Here is a 27,481-nt window from a genome sequence, read left to right as displayed (position 1 = left end):
CATCTGACCTGCACTGGGTCTTGAAGGTCAAGACCACATTTGCCAGGCCAATCAGAATAGGGAGGTCACTCCTCCTCTAGGGGCAGATAGGAAGTGAGGCATCGGAGCCCAGTGCCACTTGAAGGTCTTCCCACATCAGGCATGAATTGAACTTTGGGAAAAATCTATATAGTGCAGCTAGTGGAATCTAGGCATGCCATCTAAGGTCAGGAACATCCACTGATGGTTTTGAAAGTGGGTGTGGTGTGGTGTGGTGTGGTGTGGTGTGGTGTGGTGTGGTGTGGTGTGGTATGGTATGGTGTGGTGTCATGCTGCAGGTTACAAAGTCTCCCTGACCTGAGAAGAAAATGAAAGATCAGAGCAAGGGATCTTGCTGAGAGACAGTTGTGATGATCCAGGCCATAGAGAGACCAGGACTAGAAAGTTAACAGAGGGAGGGCAGGGCAGTGCGGAGGGGAGCAGAAGGTACCCCAAGGACTCCAGACTCTAGTGTGGATACCTTGAGACTTTTTCCCAGGCCATGTGTAGAGGTGCCTAGGGCCATCTCATTGTGAACTGATGTTTTAAGTTTCCACTTTAATGCAGCAACAAAGACTCCATCCCACTCGGCCGCCGCCTCCCAAGATCCAGCGCTCAAGGCCCGTGAGTAGCCGGTGGTGTGTTCTCCCCATCTAACACTGCCTGTTCCCACCCCCCTGGCCTCACTAAACCTCGAGAGTGTGGACTCTCCTGCCTGGCACAAGGAAACTGGGAAAATGGGTTTTTCAGCTTCCCCCGCTCCGTGGCATGAGCTGGAACTTGCATATTCTGGACTTCTCTCTCCTTTTCCTGAATCAGCTCAGTGACTTGCAGGCTGTAGCTGTGGGTAGCCAGGCTGCTGTGTGCAGCTTCGCATCATTTAAGCGAATCTCCCAGGGAGAGCTGTATTTCTAGCCACTGAGCTTTAATGGCTCACTGCAAATGCCTCTTCCTCACAGAGGAAGCCGCAGTCTGACAGCAGGGGTCTTATTCCCCCTAGGTCTTGGTTGGAAAATATCTTTTGCTGTGTCTTCCCAAGAGCAGAAAACATAGTGCCCTGTTAAATGGATACAGGTACTGTCCCCTGCTAAGCTTTACGAGGAGAGATGCCTACCCACAAAAAGTACTAAGGAAGGCTAGGAAAACAACAAAGTACAGTACCAACCAGCCAATACCTTGAACAGAGTAAGACATGGAGAAAAGCCCATGTGTTTTAAAGAGAAATGCCTTGGCTGGAGGCATGGCCAGTGATAGAATGCTTGCCTAACATGAGCGGGGTCCTTGGTTTGACTTCTGGCATCAGTGCTGAGCATCTGTGAGCTTCTTTCCCCATGTACACAGACCTTGTCCATAGTGGATATAACTTTATCAGAGTGAGAAACCTACTAGGTTGTTTCAATGGGGCTACTTCCAAAGAGAAGGATTACCAGTCTATTGTCTGAAGTAGCCAGCTATAGTCAGGAACCTTAAAAAGTAGTGTGGATGCCCTTCCCAGTGCATCCCTCCAGAGCCATCTTATGAAGGCATAAAGATCATGCTATGCTAGAATAAGCCTAAGCCAGATGTCTGTTTGAATCTGGTGTATCTACCCAGCATCCATGGGTCGCTACTGTCTGGGTAAATGTCAGATGTCCTGTGCTTCTGTTTCTTCCTCTTCCCCATTGAATGCAGAAGTTAAAACTTTGGGTTAGGGAGGGGGGATTTAAATAGCTCCATCTGTAAGCTGGGAATCTACCATCCAGCCATATGAAGTAGTAGAGCCAGTCAGTGTCCCTATGAAAATGGAATCAACACAAACTCCAGGAGGCATAGCTGCCAACAGGTTGGAATTTTCTACTCCCTGACAGCAGAAGGAAGGAACAAGCAGCAAAAAGACACACTTCGGGGACAGGAAAGACTTCTGGGTCAAACCTCATATAATATAGCAAATGTTTCGGAACAAAGCAATGTGGATTGGGGCTTCATCATAACTGGACTTGAATGCTAAGGGTGTATGACATTGGGCAAGGACTGAAGCTGTCTGACCCACCCTCCTCTTTTTTATACCAGGCCCTCATTCACAGTGACCTTCTGTAAAGGTGAACATGGATGATATTTGGAAGGCATTCTCTCTAACAGGTTTTCCACCTCACCACTTCCAAATAATGGCCCAGTTTATCAAAAGCCATTGTTTGCCTAGGATTTTATAGGCACTGAGCTATTTGGGGAACCTCATCCCACCTGGGCCTCATAGTAGTGCTGTGTACTAAGTATTGTGGTCACCCATTTCAGAAAGGATGTTTGGTTGCTTAACCCTTACTAAGGATCACCAAACTGTAGAAATGTAGGTTCCTTCTGGTGTCCCCAGTTCCCTAAGCCTTTGTCTCTATAGAAATGAGATGGCCTTAGCACACAGGACTGGGACAGAGACTGAGCTCTAGCCAGATGGACTTGCAGTGAGGTCTCTGGGCAGCATTCTGTCATGGCAGGGATAAGAGTTGGGAAGTATAAGCACCTTTGAATGCGCCCAGGACTGAGCTAGGTACTCCATATCTCATCTATTCTTGTTCCAGCCCAGAGAAGACAGTTGTCATTTCCCTAGTTCATAACCAAGACTACAGAGATAGTAAGAGACCAGCTGGCCTTTGAGACCAGACCCACCTCTCAAGTTCTCAACAGATGCTTTTGGCAGCCATAGGTAGTTGGTGGGGAACTCCAGGCAGCCTTAGAGGCCTGGGCTCTAGGACAGCCAGGGGTTCAATGTGATTCAAGGCATAGTAGCTCAAGTACTAGAGACAGCTCTTGTGTACTTTAGTCTCATTGTTGTGGGAATTGGGTAAACTGTAGGGTGCCCAAGCATCTGAGAACTTGAGGAAGCATTGTTGTCCCAAAAGAAGACAGGGCAGTGTCTGCCTCTGCCCCTAGCCAGCGCAGGAGTTAATTCACTGGCCGTGTTCCATGTTCTTGGGCTTCCCCTCTTGTGCAAGCATACCCACCGAGAGACAGACTAGCAGGCTAGAAGAGGTGGTGTACAGGGCCCAGGGTTCCCAGGCCACAGGGACTATTATTCATTCTAGATGCAGTCATAGACACCAGTCCACACTGGCTGGAAAGAAACTCGGGAGACCTGGATCGTGGAGCTCCTGAGGGTCACAGAGAGGAAAGCCTGACATGATTCCATGTCAGGATTTGCCAGGTCACTGGCTATAAACATGGCTGAGTACAACAGCTGCTGACCTGGGTGGAAAAGCCATGGGATGGTAGGCACTCAGCCTTGACAGGAGGGATTGTGTAGCCCGGCACCTGTGGCTGGAGCTTGGCTATGACCAGGGGGTCTGAGGGATCTTCTTAATAAGGAGAAAGAAAGAGCAGAAGAAAATCATGCTGGTGTCTCCTGGATGAAGGGCAGTGGCTGAAGCCACCAGGGAGAAGGGAGAGGCAGGCTGCTGTGGGCCACATGTGAAGCACTTTATCAGCTCTCTATTTATTATTTCTTGCTCACCATTAAAATCAAATGTACTTGGTGCTTTTGTATTCAATACACACTTAACCCTGCCGACTTAGATTTCTCAGGTTTTGAATCCGGTGGGGAATTGGCTGGCTTCCCAACTTTCCCCTCTAGTCCCCCCAAACAGATCTGGAAAGCCCTGTTTAGCATTCTCTCCCCTGGTGCTGCTGAGATCTTAGCAGTGGTGGGCCAGCCCCTGTTGTGTATGAGAGTGGTTTTTCCCCTCCGCCCAGGCTCCAACCCTTGCTAAGCACCCCAGAAGAGTACTGCTGAAATACACCGGGGTTTATCTGCATTGTCTTTGATTAAACCAGTTGTCTGTGTGTGTCCAGGCCTGGTTGTAGCCTTCCACTGCATGGGGTGTGTGTGTGTGTGTGTGTGTGTGTGTGTGAGAGAGAGAGAGAGAGAGAGAGAGAGAGAGAGAGAGAGAGAGAGAGAGAGAGAATGCACCATTACCTCTTAATGCCTGCCTTTGTGGATATCTGTTTGTGAGACTGTATATACACTGAGTCTCTGAGCCCTGGTGCATTTGGGTGTTTGTCTGTAATGATAATCCTACACCAGTGAGGAATGTGTGACTCTGGGTGGGTCTGTAACCACAGGGGTGACTGTCTCTGGTCCGGTGTGTCTTTCCCACCCTCCCTCACCCCTCGCTCCTCTCCCTCCTCTGTCTGTTTTATCATCCCTAATGAAGCAGTCTCCTCCATCGATCCCGCTGATTGCCAACCCATTCCTTTTGTTTGCTGGCGCTGAGCCATTCAGCAGCACTCTGACAGCTCAGCTCGTCTAATTAGCTCTGTTGTTCTTTTTCCCGTGTTTCACCACGTTGCAAGTTCAGTTGAAGTTGCCACAAACTTAATCCCCCCATTTCAGTGGCAAGTTCACATTCTTAACCTGTCTTCATTGTAGCAAGGAGCAGCCCTGTGTGGGACAAGCTGACAGGCCATAATGTCTGACCTTCCTGAACTCAGTCCTCAGGTCCCTGGCAAGGGCAGGAGAGCTCTTCCACCCAGCTGCATTCTCCTCCTTTGCAGGCAGAGTCTCAGGGATCCAGGAGGCCTTGCTGGGGAAACCACTTTCATATGAGAGTGGGGACAGATATAGCCATGTATTTATTTGGCAAATGTTGACCAAATGTCTGTTGAGTGGCAGGCACCTTTCTAATAACAATGACAACCACAGCAGTATTTACCACTGTTAGATTCCAGACAGTAACATTGGCCTGTCTACAAATCTTGCTGAGGTTCCACTATGTACCAGGCACCTCACAGGATGCTAAAAGGATTAAGACTATCTACAATCTATCTTCTCACAGGCACCTCCCCTCCTTCCTTCTGCTATTGATAAAAGGGGGCATCTCGATCACAAAGAAGCAGGCAAGCATTTCTGGAGCTCACACTCTGTGCCATGTCCCCACCAGTGTGTTACCCACACCCCGAGGTTAAGTCTTAACAATAGCTCCATGGAAGAAGACAACATGCTTTGTGGAATGTTCTTGGCCTTTACCACATCTCTGATTTGCCAAAGACGTCTGAGCTCAGACTGGCCGCTCCACAGGAAAATCTTTGATTTGGTCAGACATGCGCAGACCTGAGGGCTCCATGAGACTCTATCGAGATTGGTCTTGTATGCAGCCAACCTCTGTAATCTTGTTCCTAAACTATTGTTTTGGGTCGCCCACCAGTTGCTGGGAGCAGGAAGGTTGTCCTGAAGAAGGGTTGTTGTAATGGAGTGTGTGCACTGTCTTTCCTGTCTCGTCAGCCAGTGTCTCATTGCAGCTGCAGAGTGCACGCTCCCTATACCTGCTGCAATGCTGGCTCCTCTGCATGAGCAGCAGGAGCCACAGAGAGACATTCTCAGCTCTCTTCCCAAATCTCTTTGACATTAGAAGTGGTCAGAGGTGATGGTACCATACACAAAGCCACATAATACTGATTAGACCAAATGAGACTCATTCTAAGAGTACCCAGAAATTCACAGCCTAACATCTACCACAGGCTCTGATGGGACAAGGAAGGGGCCATCCTTTCCTTTGTGGCTTCACTATGGTATTCAGAGGTGGCTGCTCAGAATAACCCATCTACCCACAGTGTAGTAGGAGGTGAGTGTAGGAAGCTGCCTGCTGCCCTCGTGTGCCCACTGCCACCCCTAAGCTGTGCTTTGTGCAGCATCCACTTGAGCCCTACCGGAAGACAGGGCATACGGTACCCTGAGAAGCAGGCTGGCTTAGCTGGGCATTCTGTGGAGTTGTTAGTTGCTCCCTCCTTCCCTTTAGAGAGGAAAATAAGTATCCTGTAATTCAGCTGTAGAAGAGTATTTTGAGTGTGCCACACACACACACACACACACACACACACAAACAAATGTGAGTGGAACCTCTTTGTTCCACACACTGACTTCTGAATTCCATAAATAGGGTATTGGCTGTTCTGCCTCCCATGTTGTTCACACCTCAGTCAGCTCTCTGAGAGGCCACTGGGTCTGCAGATGAGGAGAGCCTTTCTGGCTTAAATTCCAGAGAGCATATCCATATGCTGTATGTTAAGTGGTGGTGTTTCCATGATAAGCAGGAGACCATGAAGCCCAGGCCTGGAGAACCTGTAACCAAGCCCTCTGGGGCTGTTTACCCAAATATTCACAGTGGACCTCTGGGGCCTTTATAACTTACTCCTTCTTGGGGATTTCCCCATGCTCATCCTTAGGTACGACCTCCTCGTCCACATGTCGTCAGGAGACCCAAGAGCAACATCACCGTGGAAGGCAGGAGGACATCTGTCTCAAGCCCTGAGCAGTGAGTACTGTTGCTCCCCCTCATCTCTCCCCAGGAACCCAATGAGCCAGAGCTTTGTGGTGACCAAGCATGTGGCCCCAGCTTTCCTCTTGGAGGCTCCTTTGAAATGCCAAGTAGGTGTTAAATAAGGAGGCCAGACAGGGAACTTGGTCATTGGTGTCAGAGTCTGAGCCTCTGTTGTCACATCAGGAACCTGGGCTGTGCTTTGAGTGGCTCAAAGGCGTTCAGCCACATTCCAAAGGAAGCCCCAGGCCTCTTAGCACTGAAGAGTCACAGGTGAGAGTAAGCTGCCTTGCCAAAGAGGCTGCTGCAAGGCCAGCCCCGTTGTAGGCCTGCTGCTCTTCAGGCTCCGTGGCTTGAGCTTATCAAAAGACATCCTCACCGTTGGTCTCTCCCCAGCCGTAGCACCTGTGCTAGTAGGCCTTTCCTTCAAACTTCCCCTGACCTAGAGGACCTCTGGGCACCCTGCAACCCAGCCTAGAGCCAGCTTCAGTCACATCCTGAGTGGCTATTAGATAGATGGGAGATGGAACCTGCAAGGTCCAAAGCTGTAGACAGTTCCAACCTGGAGAGAGAAACACTATTTCCCCTTGTCCTGGTGTGCATAGCCCTAGGCTCAGCTATTCACCAGCTTCCTTGGATATCTTTAGAAATACTGTAGATATCACAGATCCGAGGGAAAAAAAAACTATTCTTTGTGTGGAAGGGAAGAATGCCTCTCTTTACAAAGAAGTGGTGACAAAATAGAAAAATGATTCCAAAATGTCAGGCTATGGCCTACCTCAGTGCACTTCATTTCTCCCATAGTCCTCTGCTTTATAGACCCAGCCTCCCTGAATGGTAAAGACCATCCAGGGAGAACACCAGAGTGGGAAAATGTGTGTGTATTTCTGGAGATGCTTGGATATGTGAGATTTTGAAGAGGGGATACCTGAAGTGAGGGCAGATTTAACTTGGGCTCCACACATTGCTGTGGTGGACATAGTGAGGGACATCTCCTTTGCCATGGCTTATGACTGCCCCCTTGTGGTGAGAATGCTGCATGGCTCTGGGTTTCCTCTTGCCTTAAAGATTTCTCTTGGAGGGAATGGAATTAGCCACCTCTTCATGGCTGATCTAAGTGTCCTGGGATAGAAACCACGGACCTGTAGGTATTGAGTCTTAAATTAAAGATATCCTTGTATAACACACGCGCACATCCCAGACTGGCAGCAGTCCACATCCTATGGAAACGCATTTCCCACTTTGTAGTCCTGATTAGAGATTGGACTCACCAAGCACATTTATTTATGCTGTTCCTGTTCCAAACCCAGTGACAGGAGTAATTCTTTAGTGTGTGCAAGAAGCTGGCTGTGTCAAGAAGGTAGCTCCTCCTGGTAATTGCCCTAGCCCGGTCGGCATCACTTCAGTATTTTCGTGTAATGTGCCTGTCTTAGATTTCTTTCCAGAAAGCATCAAGTTGAGATGAACTGGGCAAGAGTGTGGGGGCTGGTTCAGAGGGCTGGCAAACACAGTGACAGGAATCAAAAGACACCTCACTGCAGCTCAGGCTGGCCAGCAGATAGCAAGGGATGTTCTAAGACGTCATTGCTAGGGTTTCTCTTCACATTTTCTTAATGAGGAAGAGGCGAGGCTGTGTTCTCATCATGCCAGTGACATTTCTGGTGCCACCCGGGTGTTTTCCTGCATCTCTTCCACGCTGCCATCCTCTACCCCCCCCATGCTCCTCCACTTCCAAATGCCATGTCACAACAGCACTTGGATGTGTTTCTCTCAACTGTCACCAGCTCCAGCTGGCAAGACCAAGTTCTTGAAACACAGGCAGCATCCAGCGGAAAATATTTTAATAAAACAGACTCCTCAAATATTGTTCTGGAAGGGAAGGAAAACAGCGCCACCAATCTGTCAGCTCCGTGTTGGGAGAGTTGGAAAGAGAGGCTGGGAGACAGGAGCCAGCATCTAGTGGTCTTTGTGGAGGGTGGCTCCTGGTGGCACACGTGGACTCAGGGCCTGCCCTTTGAATCATTGTGACTTGTCTTGAGTCCTAGTTCTTTATCTCTGCTGGGGATATCAAAGTCTACTGGGCTCTTAGAGGATTTGGGCTGCAGCTGAAGGGTTGACTACATCCTCTTACCTTCCAGCCTGTCCCTGAATTCCAACATACTCAATAGTTATCTCTATTCAGCAAGATGGAGCCTTTTAGGAGTTGGGCACTCTGAGGCCCACCAAGCTCCAGCGGTAGCCAGCAGCTCTCGGCTGAGGTCCGTTGCTTCCTTTCCTGCTGACACATTTCTGTCCATTGCTCCCTATCTGCATCCATATGTGCACACATTCGGTAAACATCTCTGAAAACATGCTAGGCACACATCAAGATGCCGTCAGAGGGATTCCCATGCTGAGGCATCTGTTGACTTACATCTGCCCAGTCTGAGAGACCATCTCAGAATGATAATAGAGCGAGCAGTAGGAGAGGACATCTGAGGTTAGCATCTGGGCTCCACACATGTACCACTGAGGCAAGAGCCTATGACCACAGTGACATCCAGATGTCCCCGTATTCCCTATTAGAAGGCTGCAGTGGGATCAGGGGCAGTAGTCCTCACTGAGTGGCTGAGAATATAGAGGGACATCATCTGTGTATAGCCCCTGGTTCATCTTCACAGTCCTGAGGTTAGAGACTTGCAGATGGCAGTGGACCTGAAGTGCCCTGTTCTGACCACCTACCCTCTGAGCTCTCTAGACTGCATGGCTTGTTTCTCCAGTCACATGCAGATGCAAATTCTGCTGGCCACAACCTATTAGTTAAGTTTCCTCATACTAAAGAAGAGCCCAGATTCAACCAACCATGGAACCATAAGCCTGCTCACCTCTCCCACCAGATCTCTCTTTTTAAGCAATTTTGCTTGTCAGAATGGTGCAAGTGGCCTTAGAGACAGCCTAGAGGTCAGGAAGGAGACAAATTCACTCTGATCCCATAACTTTGACTCAGCTACTCATAAGTATTTGTGTCCAGGCTTTGCCTAGTTATGTTTTTGGAGCTCCTTGGACTTTGATATCCAATTGTACAGACTTGTATCTTGATAACTCCTGTCATTTGTGACTACAAGCATGTGTATGAAGGGAGTGTTCCTTCTTAACCTGCCCCTATACTATACCTTTGGCTTTTGTTCCCAAGATTTCATTCATCAGAAAAATGCCAGGGGGGTTAGAGATGGCTCAGCAGTTAGGAGCACTGACTACTCTTCTCAAGGTCCTGAGTTCAATTCCTAGCAACCACATGGTGGCCCACAGTCATCTATACTGGGATCCGATGCCCTCTTCTGGCATGCAGGTGTGCATGCAGATAGAGTGCTTATACATAAAATAAATAAATAACTAAATCTTCTTTTAGAGAAGGAAGGAAGCTGCTGGGGTAATGCCCCTGCTTGCTGAGGGTCCTCTCATTGTATGTCGCTGTAAGACATGGAAGCGACAGCACGGTCCATGGAGGGCTGCGTGCTAGGTTGGCAATTTACACATAGCAGGTCACTACATCCTCATGAGAAATTGGGAGGTAGGGGACTTGAGCTGTGTTTTATGGTAATGGCTGAAAGTTCAAGAGGTTGATCCTGCCCTTGGTCATATAGCTAGTTAGTTAGCACCACTGGTTACACAGCTAGTTAGTAGCAGAGCTGGGCATCGATTCTACCTCTTGATAATGAAGCCAGTGCTGCTGCTTCTTCCACATCCGTGCTGGAAGAAGATGTCTGTCCTGTCCAACTCAGTAGACAGGAGCCACACTACCTCATCCCTTCTACCAGATCTGCATCCCTTGGGTTCTGGGCAGCCAGTAGCACTGGAAATTCTCTAGGTGGGGACAAGTGCAGGTGTGCCAGCTGCATAGACAGTCCGCACTGAGTGGAGCCCACACTGCTGAGGAGCAGCAGTGCATTTGTCTCAACAATTGCATTTGTCTCAAGTGTGCTTTGTGGCCCCTGCACCAAAGCCTCAGAAGGCGAAAACAGATTGGAAGCCATTGCCGGAAGCATTTGGTGAGGACCATGACCAAATGTCTCAGAACACTTCCTCTTGTGTCGCTGTGCAGAAGACACGCGACCCTAGCACTGTGGACACGCCTCACATTCATCAGTGTCGGATGTCAAGGGAGCCAAGCCCTTTACCTCCTGTACAGCCCAGAACTACCCCAGTGCTGGAGTTGGTCATTTGGACAGAGGCCTGGTACACAGGTGGACTTCCCCATGCTCAAGGTGGCATCCCAGGCTTCACCAAGGCTTCACCTCCTGACAGTATCCAGAGAAGCCACAGTCACATCCTAAATAGGGGGACACATGACCTATCATTCCTTCTTACCTCTTCAGCAATGGCCAGTCAGTCTCCCAATACCCTGATGGTCACATCGGACCACAGACTTTCCTCTCTGTGCCCCAGCCCCCAGTGTGAACCTACACTGATAAAACTCCTCTGGATATCTCATGCACTCTTGAAGGCACTTGTTTGTAGAAGCATGCATGTAGACAGACACACAAACATGCACATTTGTGCGCACACGCACATGGACATGCAGATACACATACCCATGCTCTGAGCGTCCCAGGGAGAAGTTATGTACTTCAACCTTGACTTTGACTGCCAAGCCAGTGCTCATCCAGACTTCTGCTCAAAGGTGTGTCCCGAATACAGGGATGTAGGAGTTGGTGAAGGCAGATGCCAGCCACTCATAGTCCACTAACCCTGAAGATCAACCAGGTGCCAGTAAACAACCACAAACACCTAATGAACATTTACTGTGTGCCAGGTGTTCGTGGAACGTGACTGAGAGGCTGCTAGCACCTCGCCTCCTCTGACCCTGCAAGAGCTGGAAGCTGCCACCAGCCCAGCAGCAAGTCTCCAGGATGCCAGCTGGGCCTGGGCCCCAGGGGGCAGGGGCAGCTGTCTTGGTGCTACCCCCTGGCAGGCTGCCAATTCCCACTGCCTGAGCAACCAGAAGTCCAAACACCCTCACAGAAGGTCACAGACCCAATTAGCAGAGTGAGAGGCCCCTGACCTGACTCACTGCCCTCCCCAGTGGATTCTGGGTGGTAGAGACAAAGAGAAGCCTGAAGCCAGATGAGGCACTGGAACCAGGATTAGAAAAGCAGGAACCAACAAGAGCCCTCATCCAAGAGTGTGTAAGCTGGTGGTGTTGCCACGCCCACTTCTACCTCCACTGACAATGGCTAATGGTGACTAGAGACAGCAGTAGCCCATTTGTATCGGTGGCTATTTATGTGACTGAGTGCAAAGGTCCAATCAAGGAAAGCTGCGCTCACGTGCACAGCATCCTCCCCACACACAGGGAAGCCAGTTCCCATCTGCTGTCACTACCGGGGAAGCCTCAAGGAGTCAGCCTTAAAAGGCTGTACCACTTAGCTGAGGCCTCACCCTGGCTCAATAGCTTGTTGGCTAACCATCCCAAGCCCAGCCAGGACAGTGTGAACCCCTCTCATACAAAGGAGCCAACCCACTAGCAAGTGGGACAACTTGCCCTGGGACTGAGTCACACACCCAGGACTGCCAGAGCCCATCTCCTGCCCGCTGCTGCCATGATCCTCAGGCAGACATGGCTGTCCTAAGGGCAAAGGGCTGAGATAAGTGTCTCCACTCTCTCTCTCTCCTGATCTCCACCTTCCCTCCTACACAGACCCCCAAAGAGCAACAATATCTTATTCCTGTGTGTGTCCACCTGGTAACTTGGCAAAGACCATCTCAGGCCATGCTCAGACCATAAGTCTAATGCCATGCGGGCATTAGAGAATTCTGTTGGAAGAAAGGATGGCCACAGTGGTTGCATTAGTGGAGACTAGAAATGTCTCCTGTTCCTGATGCAGCCCAGCCACCTGGCCACACATCACCTCCACCTACCCATCCATCCATCCTTGTGCTATTCTGAGGCCACCAACCCCAGGTCCTCCCTCTCCTGAACATCCCCATCCTTGATGCTCTTAAATGCATCCCTGGCCTTCAAGCTATACTTACTTTGCCCAGGATCACAGCGTGGAGTCTATACCATTGTCCAGGGAGCCTCATCAGAGAGTCTGTGAGCCACGGGTACCCTGATCCTCAATCCCTGACTCCCAATCTCCTGGCAGAGCCCATCTCCAAGGGAGTGGAGTAACCTGAATTCTTGCTGATGACAGTAGGAACTACCACAGACAGCAGAATACCCTTGTTCTGATGGTGACTGGTGATGGCAGCGACCCTTGTTCCTCGTCAGATATTCATGAAACTGAGCACTAGGTGCACCTAGTTCCTCTCAGCACAGCAACCCTTGGCTTTTGGGAGCAGCACCAGGCCCAGCTCCCAGAAGCACTCAGCGTTGCCTCAGAGCCCTTTTGCTTCTTAGCCACTGCCAAGCTTATGGTTGGGGGACTGGCTCTGAATCCTGGGGTTGAAGAGATCTGGAAACTGTAGGTAAGGTTGCTGGATGACATCCACGTGCTGAGATACAGCCAGTGTAGGACCATCTCTTCATCCCCGACCAGGACAGGTGCCTGGCATTATCCTATAAAGCAACATGGGACAGCAGCGGAGGGGTCGGTACTTAGTAGGCACCACGCAAAGACCTTGGTGACTATTTCACTTTTCTACTCAGACTTTCTGAAAGACAACAACATCCCCATTTGCAGAGAACCGAAAGTCCAAGGATTTTTGCCAAGGTGTCTGGAAAGAGAGGAGGAAGAGTGGACGGGTGGGCCTTGTCCAATGCCTTTGTTATACACACTCCCCCACCAGGGCTGTGTCACCAGGGAACACATAGTAACCAGAGCATTTACAGAGCGAAGACCCTGTGTGCCGGAGTGAAGTGATTCTTCTAGAATGATCATGGTGTCCCTTCATTACCTCAGGAGACCAAGGCCGGGATGGTTCCTCCCACTTTATCTCAAGTGCATTTAAATGTCAATTAAATTTGAAACATCTACATTTGTCAGCACTTCATTTCGGGCCAGCGTGACGTGCGGCTGATTTGTCCATGCGATGTGACACATAAAAAAACTCTCGAGATGTAGATCTTCCTCATTAAAAAATAAGCCAGCGCGATCCTGGAGCAGCAGAGAGCACAGAGCACATCCCGGCTTCCTGACGCCGTGTCTCTGACATGGTATTTAAAAAGGAACAGCCTCGCCTGTCACCACTGTCACACGCGCACGCTAACCAGCGACACGTTAAACCAAACATTAGAAAGGGCTCCGATCATCCGCAGGGAACTCCACTGCAGGTGGACAAGGCAAGGGCAACAGGATGATAGGCCCAAGCCATGATGGACAGAGCCTTTCTCTCTTGCTGTGACATCACAGCCCTTGCTGGGTAGCCAAGTTCAGCGAGGCCTGCCTTTTCCCAGACAGCCCCTTTGTGTGTAATAAAATCCAGGCAAATGGTGGGGGGCAGACTGCAGGATAGTAGCTGAATTGGGTTAATGAGGGAAGAGGTACATTTTTTTATATCCTGCCTTAAGCTAATAAAAAATTTAAACCTGGACGTTTTCGATGGTTCATCCTTTATCCCTGACAAATATCTGACTGTATCTTTCATGGGAGAACATGAGCAACTGAATTTAAATAAGTTTATTTTGAAACCACCTTTCATTAAAAGTGGAAAGGGAAACCCCTGCCTCTCATTGCATTGTTTCAGCTCCAGGAAACAGGTGGCAGGACCCTGTGGTGTTTAGAGGCAGGCCAATACAGAGTCCAGCACCACCCTCAGGGAGGGCTGTGTGACCCCAGGAACTCCACCTCTCTGAGCTTTGGCTTCTTTGTCATGAAGAATGAGTGAGAAATTTTATGGACAGCGTCTGAGTCCTTTGAGTCATCACCATCCTTATGGCATGGATGTGACAGCACTCTGAGTGACCAAAATCACATGGCACATTTCACTCTACTGCCCTGTCACTCAAGAAGTAACGATGTGCGGTGAGCACCCAAGCCTGCCCTGGCCAGGCCAGCAGAGTCAGCTGGAGGAGGCTTGTAGACTGGAAAGTAGAACTCCCTCTCCTGCGTCCTGCACACACAGCATGTGGGAAGCCGAGGGTGCCAGAGGTGCCCCTTGGTGCAGGACTTTAATGACACCAGAGTTCTTCAGCACAAAGGCTTAAATCTCTCTGGGAATGTGACAGACTTAGTGACTGTCAGCCACCATGTGATCTGTGCCAGGGTCGCTCTGACATCCACGCAGTATGTGGGTGTCAGAGAGACATCGACAGTAAATCTGAGGGACACCCAGCACGCCCAGGACAGCCTGGCTCCAGTCACTTCCTGGCTTAGCTATCTACTCGCTTCTCTGTGCTTCATCAATAGTCCCCAGTGCCCAGCAAGCACTAGATCTGCTTAAACATGGGCGAGAAGTGTTCCTGTAGGTGGGAGATGTGTTCCTGTAGACAAATGGGGAGATGACTAGACAGGTGGACTCCATCACGTTAGTGTGACAGTCCTGCACGTTAGGGTGCTTGCTCAGAGCCACTTCAAGTAGTGACAGGCTACCTCCAGCAACTCAGATCCCAGCACTTGCACCACAGGGTCCTCCCAGGGCCTGTGGTGTTGACCTGAACTCTGCCTTGAGGCATCTGCTCTTGGTCCTGTATACCCTGTGTCTAAGCATCTCAGGAGGCAAGTAGAAAATCCAAAGAGGAGGTACATCTATTAGAGCCTTGAAGTGACGGAAAGACCTGGGTGGTATGTTAAGTGCTCAGGGGGAAGAGGAGGAGACCCCCAGCATCCCAGCCTCATTCCTTCAGCCACAAACCTTCATCCTTCTAATGTGGGCCCTGGGAGGAAGAAAAGCAGCAAAGGCCAAGCCCCCGGCCTATAGCCCAGTCAGGAACAGAATTCCAGATTATCTGGGACCCGTGAAGCACCAAGACCCTCAGGAGGGAGAGCTGGGAAAGCCAGGTCCTTCCCTAGGGGGTCATATTTAGGTCAGGTCTTCAGGATGGAAGAGCGGTCAGTGTGCTGAGAATAGACAGGCACAGAGCTGAGTGGCAGAGGATGTCCTTCAGAGATGGTTCTCAAGCTGAAGTGCCGGGGGTGGATGGGAAAGGGGCCCCAGAGCTTGGCCCTCCAGCCCACCCATACCTGGCATGCACCTCAAGCTGCCCAGAGTGAAGCGAACACACTGAGCTTCCTGTCCCACACCAGGTAGAAGCTGCCCCATTCTAGAAAGCAGGGACAGTGGGGGCGGGGCAGATTACTCCTGCATCTGAGTATTTCTCCTTGTCATTCTGCAGTGGATTAACTGATCCCTTGTACTTAGCCTCATCGCCTATGAAAGCAACAGGGACCTAGTTTTGTGCCAGATGAGACATGTTTCATCCATCATGCAGAACCTCCTGCCATGAGCTGGTCCTCCTCCAGGTGTGGAAGAGCTGAGGCATCTCATCCTAGGGATGTCCAGGTGGCCTGCAAGTGGAGGCTATCACAGCCCTGCAGCTGCCACCTCGTGGTGCATGGCCCTGGGCTAGCCACAACCTCCACTGCAGTTGGAGGATAAAACTCATGACCAGCCTTCCGGGACAGGGGAGAAAATGAGGGTGTATGGCTAGAAGGGCTGAGGCTGTGGATGGCTCTGGGAGCTACTTCAAGTAATAACAGGAATGGGGACCATAACACTGGCCATCCCAGGGCTCTCCCCAGCCTCCTTTCAGACTTTCGTATACTTGTTTCGAATGTGTTGCTCTTTCCTAAATAAAACCTGAAAGGAATTCCAACAGGGAAAGTGCAGGAAGGCTGCTCCTGAGAGCAGGTGGCCCTGCCTAATACCATGTCTCTCCTCTCTGTCTCCTCAACATCGTTCCTTCTCGGGTCTTCTCACAGTGAGCCCAGGCATTGACAGAGGCAGAGGTGTTAGTTACAAAGGCATTCATGGTGAGGTCAGGATTTGAACCTGCCACAGTTGGAGCTTTCCTCTCCTGGGCCTGTGACCTCTGCTGGGCACTGCTGGTCAGTATATAATTGATAGGAGCCAGGTGTGGACTCTCTGGGCTTCGTGTGTTTGTTTATAGAGCTAGAGCACACAGGTGGCTGACAAGGGAGATGTATTTTTTATAACAATGAATATTTAATTTCCACATCACAGATGAAAAAGACTCTCTGAAGAAGCATCGGAGGGAGACTCTAGAGAGGGCAGCTAATCAGAAGAGGGTCTTCTCGGGGGCTGCTTCCACATAGCTCACTTTTTCCTTAACTTTTCCCCCTTGATTACTGAAGTAGAGATATGCATGCTGTGGAAAAAGAAAAAGAAGCAGAAGGCGGGGTCACCCACAGTCCCACTAGCCACTGCTGGAATTTAAGCTCTTGCTTTTCTAGTCTTTCTCCTGTGCACTTTCCCACAAGAGATGAGGGACATAGTATCCTCAGGAAACCAGGTCTGGATGGCAAAATCAGGATGCTCATGCCTGTTCTGTGAAATGGTATGGTGTCTACAGAGAGCCCGTACACACCCTCCAGTACACTTAAACCATCTCTAGGTTACTTACATTTTTTATACCTAATCCAGCATACATGCTGTGTAGATGCCATTGAGCTGTGTTGAGGAAGAACATGATGACAGTACAGACTGCACATGCTCAGTACAGATGCAGTTTTTCCAAGCATTTTCTTTGTTTTGTTTTGCAAGACAGGATTTCTCTGTGTAGCGTTGGCTGTTCTGGAACTCGCTCTGTAGACCAGGCTGGCCTTAAGCTCACAGAGATCCACCTGCCTCTGCCTATCATTGCTGGTATTAAAGGCCTGCACCACCACAATCACACATTTTTAACTCACAGATTATTGGAACTGTAGAGATAGAGCCTACAGGTGTGGGGAGCCCAGTCATAAAGAGAGCAACTTTGTCATGCTTTTAAAATCTCTTCATTAGCATTATATTTAATGGGAAGATAGCTTTCAGCCAGCAGTTCCTAGCTCTGCTTGCTGGAAGTGTTTAGTACTTTAAAGAGAAGAGATGGCTCAGCGGTTAAGAACACTTGACTACTCTTCTAGAGGTCCTGAGTTCAATTCCCAGCAACCACATGGTGGCTCACAACCATCTGTAATGGTATCCGATGCCCTTTCCTGATGTGTCTGAAGACCAAGACAGTGTACATAAAATAAATAAAATTCATTTTTAAAAAAATTAAAAAAAGAAAACAGTTTTATTTTAGGTTTAGCCTGCTAGAAGTGAGTAACCAGGTCAGACATTCTGGGTGAGAGTTCAAAGCCCTTGGCACACATAGCAAATGCAGCTTCCTCTCGGCTTGGAGGCAGCCTCCTTACCCCAGTGGATGCCTGGGCCTTCCCCTCACCCTGTGCTCTCGTGGTGTCCTAACTGCCTCTTCTTTTCTCTCCTGTCCAGCCTGGTAAAGCCCTTGCGACACTATGCCGTCTTCCTGTCTGAAGACTCCTCTGATGAGGAATGCCGACGGGAAGAGGCCCCCAGCACCGGCTTCACTGAGAGCCTTTTCTTCTCTGCTCCCTTTGAATGGTCTCTCTTCCTCTTTCCAGCTCCTTGGGCTCAGCCTGGTGACTCTTTGGGTGCAGTGGGGAGCATGGGGGACTGGGGCTGCTTGCTGCCATGGGGAGAAACGTTCCTGGGTGCCAACTTGCAGGGTGGCTGCCATGTCTACAGGCCTTCTCTCAGGCTCGTATTGTGCCGGCCCACAGGGCTGTGACAGCAAAGGTGTCAGGTGAGACTGAAGCACTGATCCCCATTCCTTACAAGGGGAGATGACTCCATCAGTGGAACTGGTGACCACAGTAAACCTGACTCCTGACCCTCCTTTTCTCAGTGCATCTTAGAAAGCCATGGAGATAGGAAGGCAGATGTTAAATAAAAGGCCAAGAAACGTGTTAACACCACCAGCATATCAGCCATATGTGGTGATGTACATCTGTCAGCTCTGCTGAGGTAGAAGGACTGAGTTTGAGGCTAGCCTGGGCTGCATAGCAAATTCCAGGCCAGTCTGAGCTATATACATGAGCCTTTCTAAATATATATATTATACATACACACACACACACACACACACACACACACATCATGAGCTACCTGGGTTTCTTTTTTCTTTTTTTCTGAGATGTGGTTTCTCTGTGTATTCCTGGATGTCCTGGAACACATTCTAAAACTCAGAGATCTGGGGGTTGGGGATTTAGCTCAGTGGTAGAGCGCTTGCCTAGCAAGCACAAGGCCCTGGGTTCGGTCCTCAGCTCTGGGGGGAAAAAAAGACAAAACTCAGAGATCCGCCTGCCTCTGCCTCCTGAGTGCTGGGTTTAAAGGCGTACACACCACCAGCAGTACCTAGGTTTCCTAAAAGTAATTTCATCTTAATTATATTATTTTATGACATAAGCTACATACAAATTCCAAACACCATTTTTCTTTTCAAGGAAAAGAAGGCTTACCTTACATTCAAATGGACTTCCCAGGAGCCTCAGGGATGTGCCCACAACCTACCAGGGTGCCAGCTGCTGCCCACTTCACAGTCAGGGGTCCTTGTCGCCCTCCACTGCCCCCACCCTCAGCCCCTCCCAGCTCTCTGACCCCTCACCTTAGCAAGTTCCCAGCATCAGATCTGCTCGCTGTGGCTTCAGCCTGGACCTTCTAAGTCAAGGCTGTTCTGCCCCCTGCTGCCAGCTCACGAGAGGATCGCAGTGGTTTGTCCCTGTCGGGCCACAGTCCCCGAGCTTCACACACACCTTTTTAGTAATTTCATTCTCTCTTTGATCTTTTTCTTTTATATGTTTGAAGAATCAGCTCCTCCCCAGCAGGAATGCCTGTGCCATCTAGCACAGGTCTAATGTGTCCACTGATGGAGCGATTACTAGTGAGAACAGAAAGAGCTATTGAAACAGCATATGCTCATCTGAGTGGCAACCACGACTCACCCTGCAGGAAAAGGAACCTACTTGGAAGACCCCCACCTACTCTGCCCTAAGCCTTACCCCAACAGGCCTCTGAGCTAAATGGTTGACTGGCATTTCCCCCCTCATTTTACAATGTTAGGGATGGAACCCAGGACCTCGCATGTTGCACATTCTAGCACTGAGAAGCAGTGGTTAAAATTCATTTCCTTAGCCTGTACCCAGAGCCAGTTCAAGGCTTCCTGCGTGTTTTTAAAGGGGGTTGTTCCATCCTAAATCACAGCACAAAAGGGTTAAGAACAACTGTCCCGGGTGTTTAGGAAGGACAGACCCTTCCTTATCCCTTCCTTTGTGCTCAGATTAGATAAAAGGCTCTTGAGTTGCTTGGTCAGTGAGGAAAAGACTTTGAAGAGCCTCCAACTTTGCTTCCATTCCACCCCTTGCTGGGTGCTGGGACACACAGAATTGTTTTACTTAACTTCTCTGGGTGTCCGTGCCCTCATCTGTAAGTCCTAGATAGAAAAGTCTGATGAATGAGTTGGGACTTCCTCCTCTTCCAGTGGGCCTTTGGTGTCAGCCTACTTGTGACCAGCAGGTGGAGCCCTCAGGCCACTTCACCAAAGCCATGTGCACAGCCTGACCCTAAAAGGGAGGCACTGGCCAGCCTTCACCAGAGGTCAGGGAGGGTGCTGCCCTCCCCACAGATCAGTGGTGCCCTAAACTCAGCGGGAGAGCAAAAGGAACCAGCTGTTACTTACACCCAGCTCTCCCAAAAAGTTGTGATGTGTGGCTATACAGACCATGCATGCTGTCAGTCAGTGGTTTGCTCCAGCCTCAGCATACCCTCTGTGCTTGCTCATGGAACCACACCACCACTTGAGCAGCTAAGATTTACAAAGGTTAAGTGACTCACCCAGGTTCCCCTGGCAAGGTCTGGAACCAGGGCTCGAACATAAGTCATACAAGCTGAGGCCTAGAAGTTTCCCTAGAAATGCTAGGGCTCCTGGTTCATGCTCTGGACCTGACTCTAAAACTAAGGTTGGCCACTATTCAGGAAGCAGGTGGGACAAAGGAATGCATGCATCTGCCTGCAGTGCCCCCTCCACTCCTACCTGGTCTGTGTGGGTTACAGACCTTGGGCCCTGGGGCACTTCACCATCTCCTCAGAGAAAGTCAGAGTCAGAGCATCCCATCCAAGGCACCAGTTGTACTAAAGAACCCAATCCGGCCCCAGGAGAACCACAAAACATTGGTCCTGGGGCTTGGTGTCTCAAGGGCTAGGGCCACTTGCTGCTCCCACAGAGTCCCTAGAAGGAAATCCAGCTGGCTTTGTCTCCTCCTAGGCCACAGCCATACCGGACATTGAAAGAATCAGACAGCGCAGAAGGTGATGAGACCGGGGGTCCAGAGCAGCTAGCTCGAGAACCCTGGGGACCCACCCCTGCTCCGCCTGACCGAGCTGCCAGCATTGACCTTCTAGAAGATGTCTTTAGCAGCCTAGATGTGGAGGCACCACTGCAGCCGCTGGGCCAAGCCAAGAGCCTGGAGGATCTCCGGGCCCCCAAAGACTTGCGGGAACAACCAGGGAGCTTTGATTACCAGGTATGGTGGGAGTAGGGTACAGTAGCTGATGGGGTGTCTCCTAATGAGCTAGGTCCTCCTAGTCACAGTGGAAGGGACCAGGGAGACAGGACATCACACCCCACCCCCACACTCCCCACCCCTGTGTTAAGTCAGTACTCCAGCCCCACCCCATTTGGAGCAGCACACTGTGTTGCCAGCTATCAGGGGAGCTAGCACAGCAGGGGGTGTCTGCCTGCCTCCATTCTTATCTGAGAGTTGGCTGCTGCGAGGCTTGTCCAGACCCACCAGGCTCCTTGGATCAAACTCTTGGGTTCTGGATTGGTTCTCCCAGTGCAACTATCAGTCAGCTCCCCTCTCTGGGATTCATAGATTATCCCACCTGCTAGGAATGAAGCAGCTCTAGTCTAGCCCAGGTCAAATGGAGGCATGGTCAGGACTCAAATACAATCTCTTCTCTGGTTCCTGTGCCTTCACCCAGGCCTCGAGCCACACTTGCCCTTTTGAGGGTAATCGAACACACCATAATCTCTGAACAGCAGAAAGGCTCAAGCCATTGTTAGGTGGCGACAGGTGGAGACATTTTCCTGAAACTGCTCGGCAAGCCCAGGCTTCTGTAAAAGACAAGGGACTCCTTTGTATTCCCTTTGTGGAACACAGTAGGGCTTGGATCTCTGCAGGTGTCTTGGGTACCTGCAACTCCTCCCAGCCCAGGGAGCCCTGTGCTTGGCATGCAGGAAGGGTAGCCTGGGCTAACCAGTGCTCATCACTTCCTCCCTTCTTCCCCACAGAGGCTGGACCTGTGCAGAAGTGAGAGAGGCCTTAGCATGGCTGCAGCCTTGAAGCTCGCTCATCCATATACTAAGCTCTGGAGTCTGGGTCAGGACGACATGGCCATCCCCAGCAGGCCCTCCACGACGTCCCCTGAGAAGCCCTCAGCTCTGCTTGGTACTTCCCCAGCCCTGCCTCTCAGACCCCAGAACCAGGAGGGCATCCTGAGCCCCAGCATCAAGGAGGAGACTCCCATCCCAACTCCCGGCAGCATCACCATTCCCAGGCCACAAGGCAGAAAGACCCCTGAGCTGGGCATCGTGCCTCCACCACCCACTGCCCGGCCAGCCAAGCTCCAGGCTGCTGGCGGCCCACTTGGTGACTTCTCTTCAGAGCCACTGCAGATGGACCGGGAAAGACAAGCCGCTCTGAGCCCAGCCCTCCTGTCAGGGCTACTCCCCAGAGCTGTCCCCCAAGGTCCCACAGAACTTCTGCAGCCACCCAGCCCAGCCCCAGGAGCTGCAGGCACTGGCAGCGATGCCCTGCTTGCTCTCCTGGATCCACTTAACACAGCCTGGACAGGCAGCACCATCCCATCACAACCTGCTACCCCCAGTGCAGCCACCTCATTCATCCCCCAGCTCAGCTTCCCCCCAACAGTGACACCCACCCCTTTTGCACAGACGCCACTCAATCCCTTTGTCCCATCTGTGCCAGTAGTACCACCCACCATGCCCCTGAGCTCTACACCAGCCAGGCCTTTTGGGACCCCTCCAACATCCCTAGGGCCAGCATACGCACCTAGCATTCTATTGTCTGGTTCTGGCTTCTATGCCCCTCACAGGTCTCAGCCCAACCTCTCTGCTCTCTCCATGCCCAACCTCTTTGGCCAGATCCCAATGGGTGCCCACGCTAGTCCCTTGCAGCCACTTGGCCCCCCAGCCGTTGCCCCCTCCAGGATCCGAACGTTGCCTCTGGCCCGCTCAAGTGCCAGGGCTGCTGAGGCCAAGCAGGGGTTGGCCCTGAGGCCTGGTGAATCCCCACTGCTGCCTCCCAGACCACCCCAGAGTCTACAGCCAACCCTGCAGCCCTCTGTTCCTGCACAGGCCAGAGACCCCTTTGAGGATTTGCTGCGAAAAACCAAGCAAGATGTGAGCCCAAGCCCAGCCCCGGCCCCAGCCTCCACCTCCGTGGAGCAGCTCCGCAGGCAGTGGGAGACCTTTGAGTGATCAGGCCTGTGCCACTGTCTAATACCGTGCCTCCCCAATGTCCCATTTCTGGTCAGGTTTCATGGGGCAAAGGGACTCTGCCCCCTTTCTCCACAGCCCATCTCTGAGGCCTGGCCCTGGGAATGGCCATCCCAGAAGAGCTGCCTGCCGCCACCCTCCAGCACCCTGTGTGGGTTTTGCACTATATGTCAACTGGGCCAGCCGTATCCTACCCTCCCATAGCCCAAGAGGAGTCAAGAAGCTCGAGGCTGCTCTCAAGCCCAGCTCTCCTCCTTCGCTGGGCCCCACCCCACAGGGCAGATGTCAGTAACACCCTGTGCAAGCACATCTTTGGGGGACACGGGTGTTTGGGGGGCTGGCATTTCTCCCTGGTGGTCATCTCCAAACCTCTCTAGCAATATACTCTTTCCTGAGTCTTCACCTAACCACCAACTTGAGTTGTTCCTGAAGGGTCAGGGGTCTGGAGACCTAATGGTCAGCAAACCCAGCCCCAGCCAGCTCTTCCAGGGGTTGGTAACACCAGCAACTCTAATTTATAAGTGAAGCCCCAAACCTGAGTCTTAGGAGCCGCCCTCAGCTCTCTGCCACCCTCATAGCTCTGGGCTTTCATGTCAGTCAAAGCTCAGGCCCAGCCTCCTGCCACTTGCAGCTTTATGGACAGAGCTGGGCAACAGTGACCCAGATTCCAACTCAAAGGACAAGTTTCCTGCCACAGACAAAGGGAGGCACAGCTGTTAGAGCTCCTGGGCCAGGAGCAGGTGGGGCCCCGGGGCTCCCCAGGTCCCCCCATGGAGTGAAGATACATGTGGCCTCTGAGCCTGGGGCAAGTGGGCGCCTAGAAGCCAGCCTTCCCCACGCTCTCCAGCTTCTCGACAGTGCAGAAATTCCTGAGCCCAAGTCACCAAAGTTATAATGAAATGTTTTGTTATTGTTTCTTTGATCTTGCTTTTCCTTTTTACCTTATTGATTTGATGAATCTTGAAAATTGATTCCTTTCAATAAACCAAGGTAAAACACAGACTAACCATTTAAGAAAACATCCATCAGAGACACGCAGGAAATTGTGCACATTTGACCTGATTTCTCATTTCCTATGTGTAAATGGTCAGACAGCCTACCCCAGGGTTTCTGGGGGCTGGGAATAAGGGGGTGGGGTCATCAGAGATCCCTGTCACTTTAGGGACCCTCTCTGTGTCTGAGAGGTTGTTTATGGGTCCCTGAGGCCTAGGCCAGAGATGTAGCCCTCCCTCCCCAGGGCTCTGTCTTGGTGGTGTGCTCAGCTGCCAGGGAGTGGAGTCACACCGGGTCGTGGGAAGCCTTCTGGCATTCTGGTGTCCCAGGACAGGCCTCAGCCCCACTTCCTCCATCCTAGCAAATTTTAGGTTCCACCCAAGATGAGGCAGTGCCACAGCCCAGTGGGCCAGTAGGGTGACAGGGTGTCAGGCAGCCTAGGAAGGCACACACCTGTGGTTTTCTTAGGTAGGGTGGGGAGGCCAGCACATATGTTTGTTGTCATCTGTCCATTTCACTGGGTAGACTTTGCAATCCAATGATGAACTCTATATGTGGTCAATAAAACTGGGGAGAGGGCTGTAGTCCTGAGTCCTACAAGGAGCTCTAGGGGGTGGCTGCCTGAGCAGGTACTTGGCCACCTCCACCAGCCATCCTGCAGAAGTAGAGGCCACTGTCCTCCAGCCTGTGCACGCTTGAGGCTCTGAGCCACTTACACCATCCCTCCCCATGAGGGAATCACAATGGACACGTGGGCAGGACTACATGAAGGAACAAGCTCCACCCCTCCCCCATGTCTCAGCAAGAACACCATCTCCCCCAAGTGAGTACTTGTGTAGGCCACATTGGTGACACTGACGTGGAACTGGGATGTTTCGTTCCATTGGCATTCCACAGGAATCATCTTAGGAGCTGGCAACTGCAACAGTTCACCCAAGAACCTGTTTCCTCTCCCCTCTCCCAAGGGACATGGAGACAGCTTGGGGCAAAGTGGCCTCACCACTACAGGGTAAGAACCAAGTAGGCCTCCTAGCTAAGCATCCAGGGTCTCATATCAAAGTTTCTACTGAGCTCCTGGTGCCCCCAAGTCTGTGCCTCGGGAGGCAGCTGAAACCTGGAGACACCCGGCTCCCTTGTGTAAAAGCCACCTGGCGTTTGCACGGGAAACTCCAACACGGAGGCACTGCCTGGTAAACAGAGCCGACAGAGGACACATCTCCAAGTCAGAGGCCTCTGGGAAGTTCAAGGGAGGCTAAACCTTCAGGCCAATGCCCTGGGGGAGGAGTTGTCAGAAGTCACTCACACTGAATGTCCACAGGATGTAATCGGCTTCTGCAGCCTGAGCGCCAATGCAGAAGCTGCCTGATGTCCATCTGCTGGGCACTGTTGTTTGGCACACAACGGAGCCTTGGCAACAGAACTGCAGGCAAAGGGGCAGTCTGTGCCAGAGAACCACAAGATGGTGAGTTTGCAGGGGTCAGGGACAGAAGAGAATAGCATCTCCACTCTTGCACCTCTCTGGCCTCCTTGCCAGGGTCCCAGGAAGCCTTTTCAACTCTAGGCAGGAGGGACACTTTCCAACACCCAAGGGCAGCCGGTTCTTCCATCAGACTGGAGTTTTCTGCCTGTTTGTCTCTCGGATCCTCAGAATAGTGTGATGTGAGGTAGGCAGACAGGTTGGTTGCTCCACTCTGGCAAATGCCGACAGCAGGCAGGGCAGCCGCTCCTTGGTTCCTACAGACCTGCCCTACAGACGTGGCCATGACATTGTCAGTCAGATCTGCCCAAAGGGCTTTTGTTCTGGAAACCAAGGAGACTCCTCCCTATCCCAGCTTCTCCAGGCTGTTCTTGGAGGTTGAACAAGATGTCAAGACCAAAGTCTAGGTGCTTGGGTAAGCTGGCCTGTTCAGTGCTAGAGAACGTGCAGCCTTGGGCTGCCCCTGTCCCAGAGGTATCCATGTGGGTGGTCCGCAGATATGAAGCCCTTACCACAGTCATAACACATTACAATCTGCAAACAAACACATCCCTATGTATAGTCTTATTCTCCTCTCCTCTCTCTTTCCTCCTCTCCCCAAACAGAAAGATACACACATACACAAACATACATGCACACAAACACACATGCACACACCCTGTCATACCATGGGCACCCACATGTGCCCTGTATCCAGTCCAGCAAGTCAGAGAAGTGCACACTCTAACAGCTTCCTCTGCTTCCCTGAGTTGTTCCCCATTTCCTGAGTCCATGATGGACAGAGCAAGGGCTGCCAACCATGGGGGCACATCCTGTGGATGTCCCAGCTCTGGAAACAGTCTCCTTGGGTCTCCAGATAGACGTCCTGCGGTGACCCTTTAGGACCTTCAGGACATGGCACCAGAGCCAGGCAAGCCTAGATAAGTCTCTCCTCTGGTGGCACCTTGAGGACACTGTCCATCTCCAGACGAGCCCCAGCCACCTCCTGCTGACTTGGGCTGTAAGTGCCCTCAGACTGTCGGCGCTTTCTGGCAGCCAGGATTCCTGAGAGGAGGCCCAGGAGAAGAAGGAGAAGGCAGGCACAGGCTGCAGGCACTGCTACCTCCAGCAGTGGGAACGGCAGAGGCAGAGGCAGGGTTTTCTGCAATAGATGGAAGACAAGAAAATTTTGAGAAGTGTCCCAGAGTGTGTGTGTGTGTGTGTGTGTGTGTGTGTGAGAGAGAGAGAGAGAGAGAGAGAGAGAGAGAGAGAGAAAGCCCGTCCAAGCAAAGAAGCCAATGCTAGCCTGGGAGTGTTGCATAGCCTGGCTAGGAGGATAGACTGTGGACATTCCAGGAGTGCCTGTGTGTGTGTGTGTGTGGGGGTCACAGAATTCAATGACAGCTGAAGTGAAGTGAGGCAGGAACAGAAAGTAGAGCTGGAATGAACAGAGCCCACTGACGACAAGGACAGACAGAATTCACTATGGCCTGCCTGCCTGCAAGGGGATGCTCTGACAGCCTGATGTGGGGCAAGGGCAACATGTCTCCATTTCCAGTCACAGAGTCTCACGGTGCCTCCAATAAAGATTCCAAGTCCCAGAATGAGAGCCCCAGCAGTGCAGACACCAGGATCCCCTGCTCGCCAGCCTGCTCCGCCTACTCTGTCACGTGCTTACCCAACCCCAGCATTCAGCCCTGAAGAAGGGGGCCCCAAAGCTATAAAGTTCACACCTTCCCTCTCTCCAGCACTTCAGCAAGAGCTGTGAAACCATTTCCTCCCCCTGGTGTGTGTATGTGTGTGTGTGTGTGGGGGGGGTTATAGTGGGAAGATGAAGAGGCAAAGGCTATAAAGGTCACCTTGACAAGAACTCTTCCCAGAAGCAAAGGGGACTCCTTGCTTACAGCCAGCCTCCTGGGAGCCGCCCAGCCTGTCCTTTAATAACACCCTATATCAGCACCCACCATGGGCTCAGAGCCTCTCCAAAGCTCTGTGCTGATCCCCACAGGGCCCAGACCTCTGTCAGCTGAGCCTCCTTGGAATGAGGGATTCCTACGGTGCCCAAGCCTGATCTGCTTCAGAAACTGGGCTCTGGAACCCCAGGACTCCATGTTCCTGTAGTCCCAGGCGCCAGTCCCAGAGTACACTTGGAAGATCCTAACCTGTACCCACTGCTACTACCCTCTACCCTGGGTACCACCCTCTACCCTGGGTACCACCCTCTACCCTGGGTACCACCCTCTACCCTGGGTACCACCCTCTACCCTGGGTACC

At 51.4% G+C, this 27,481-nt stretch overlaps 2 protein-coding genes across 7 annotated transcripts in view; one reads left to right on the top strand and one right to left on the bottom strand.

Annotated features, from left to right (window-relative positions):
• Dennd1a (DENN domain containing 1A) overlaps positions 1-23,760 on the top strand; it is a 473,824-nt gene extending 450,064 nt beyond the window's left edge. For 2 of the 6 annotated variants that reach the window (XM_029536942.1, XM_029536945.1), the window contains 5 exons: positions 586-642; positions 6,208-6,296; positions 17,655-17,783; positions 20,503-20,761; positions 21,532-23,758. In XM_029536942.1, coding sequence (XP_029392802.1) covers positions 586-642; positions 6,208-6,296; positions 17,655-17,783; positions 20,503-20,761; positions 21,532-22,740 — 1,743 coding nt within the window. In that variant the 3' untranslated portion in view covers positions 22,741-23,758. Of the gene's footprint in view, positions 1-585; positions 643-6,207; positions 6,297-17,654; positions 17,784-20,502; positions 20,762-21,531 lie in introns of all 6 variants that reach the window. The other 4 variants (XM_021192480.2, XM_029536943.1, XM_021192483.1 and 1 more) reach the window with 4 other exon arrangements.
• Positions 23,761-23,811: 51 nt separating this feature from the next.
• Crb2 (crumbs cell polarity complex component 2) overlaps positions 23,812-27,481 on the bottom strand; it is a 23,729-nt gene continuing 20,059 nt past the window's right edge. The window contains exon 13 of the mRNA XM_021193473.2: positions 23,812-26,369. Within this exon, the coding sequence (XP_021049132.1) occupies positions 26,145-26,369 (225 nt within the window). The 3' untranslated portion in view covers positions 23,812-26,144. The remainder of the gene's footprint in view (positions 26,370-27,481) is intronic.

The sequence above is a fragment of the Mus pahari genome, chromosome 3, assembly GCF_900095145.1.
Source record: "Mus pahari chromosome 3, PAHARI_EIJ_v1.1, whole genome shotgun sequence".
Taxonomy (NCBI): Eukaryota; Metazoa; Chordata; class Mammalia; order Rodentia; family Muridae; genus Mus; species Mus pahari.
This window is presented reverse-complemented; position numbering and strand designations above follow the sequence as displayed.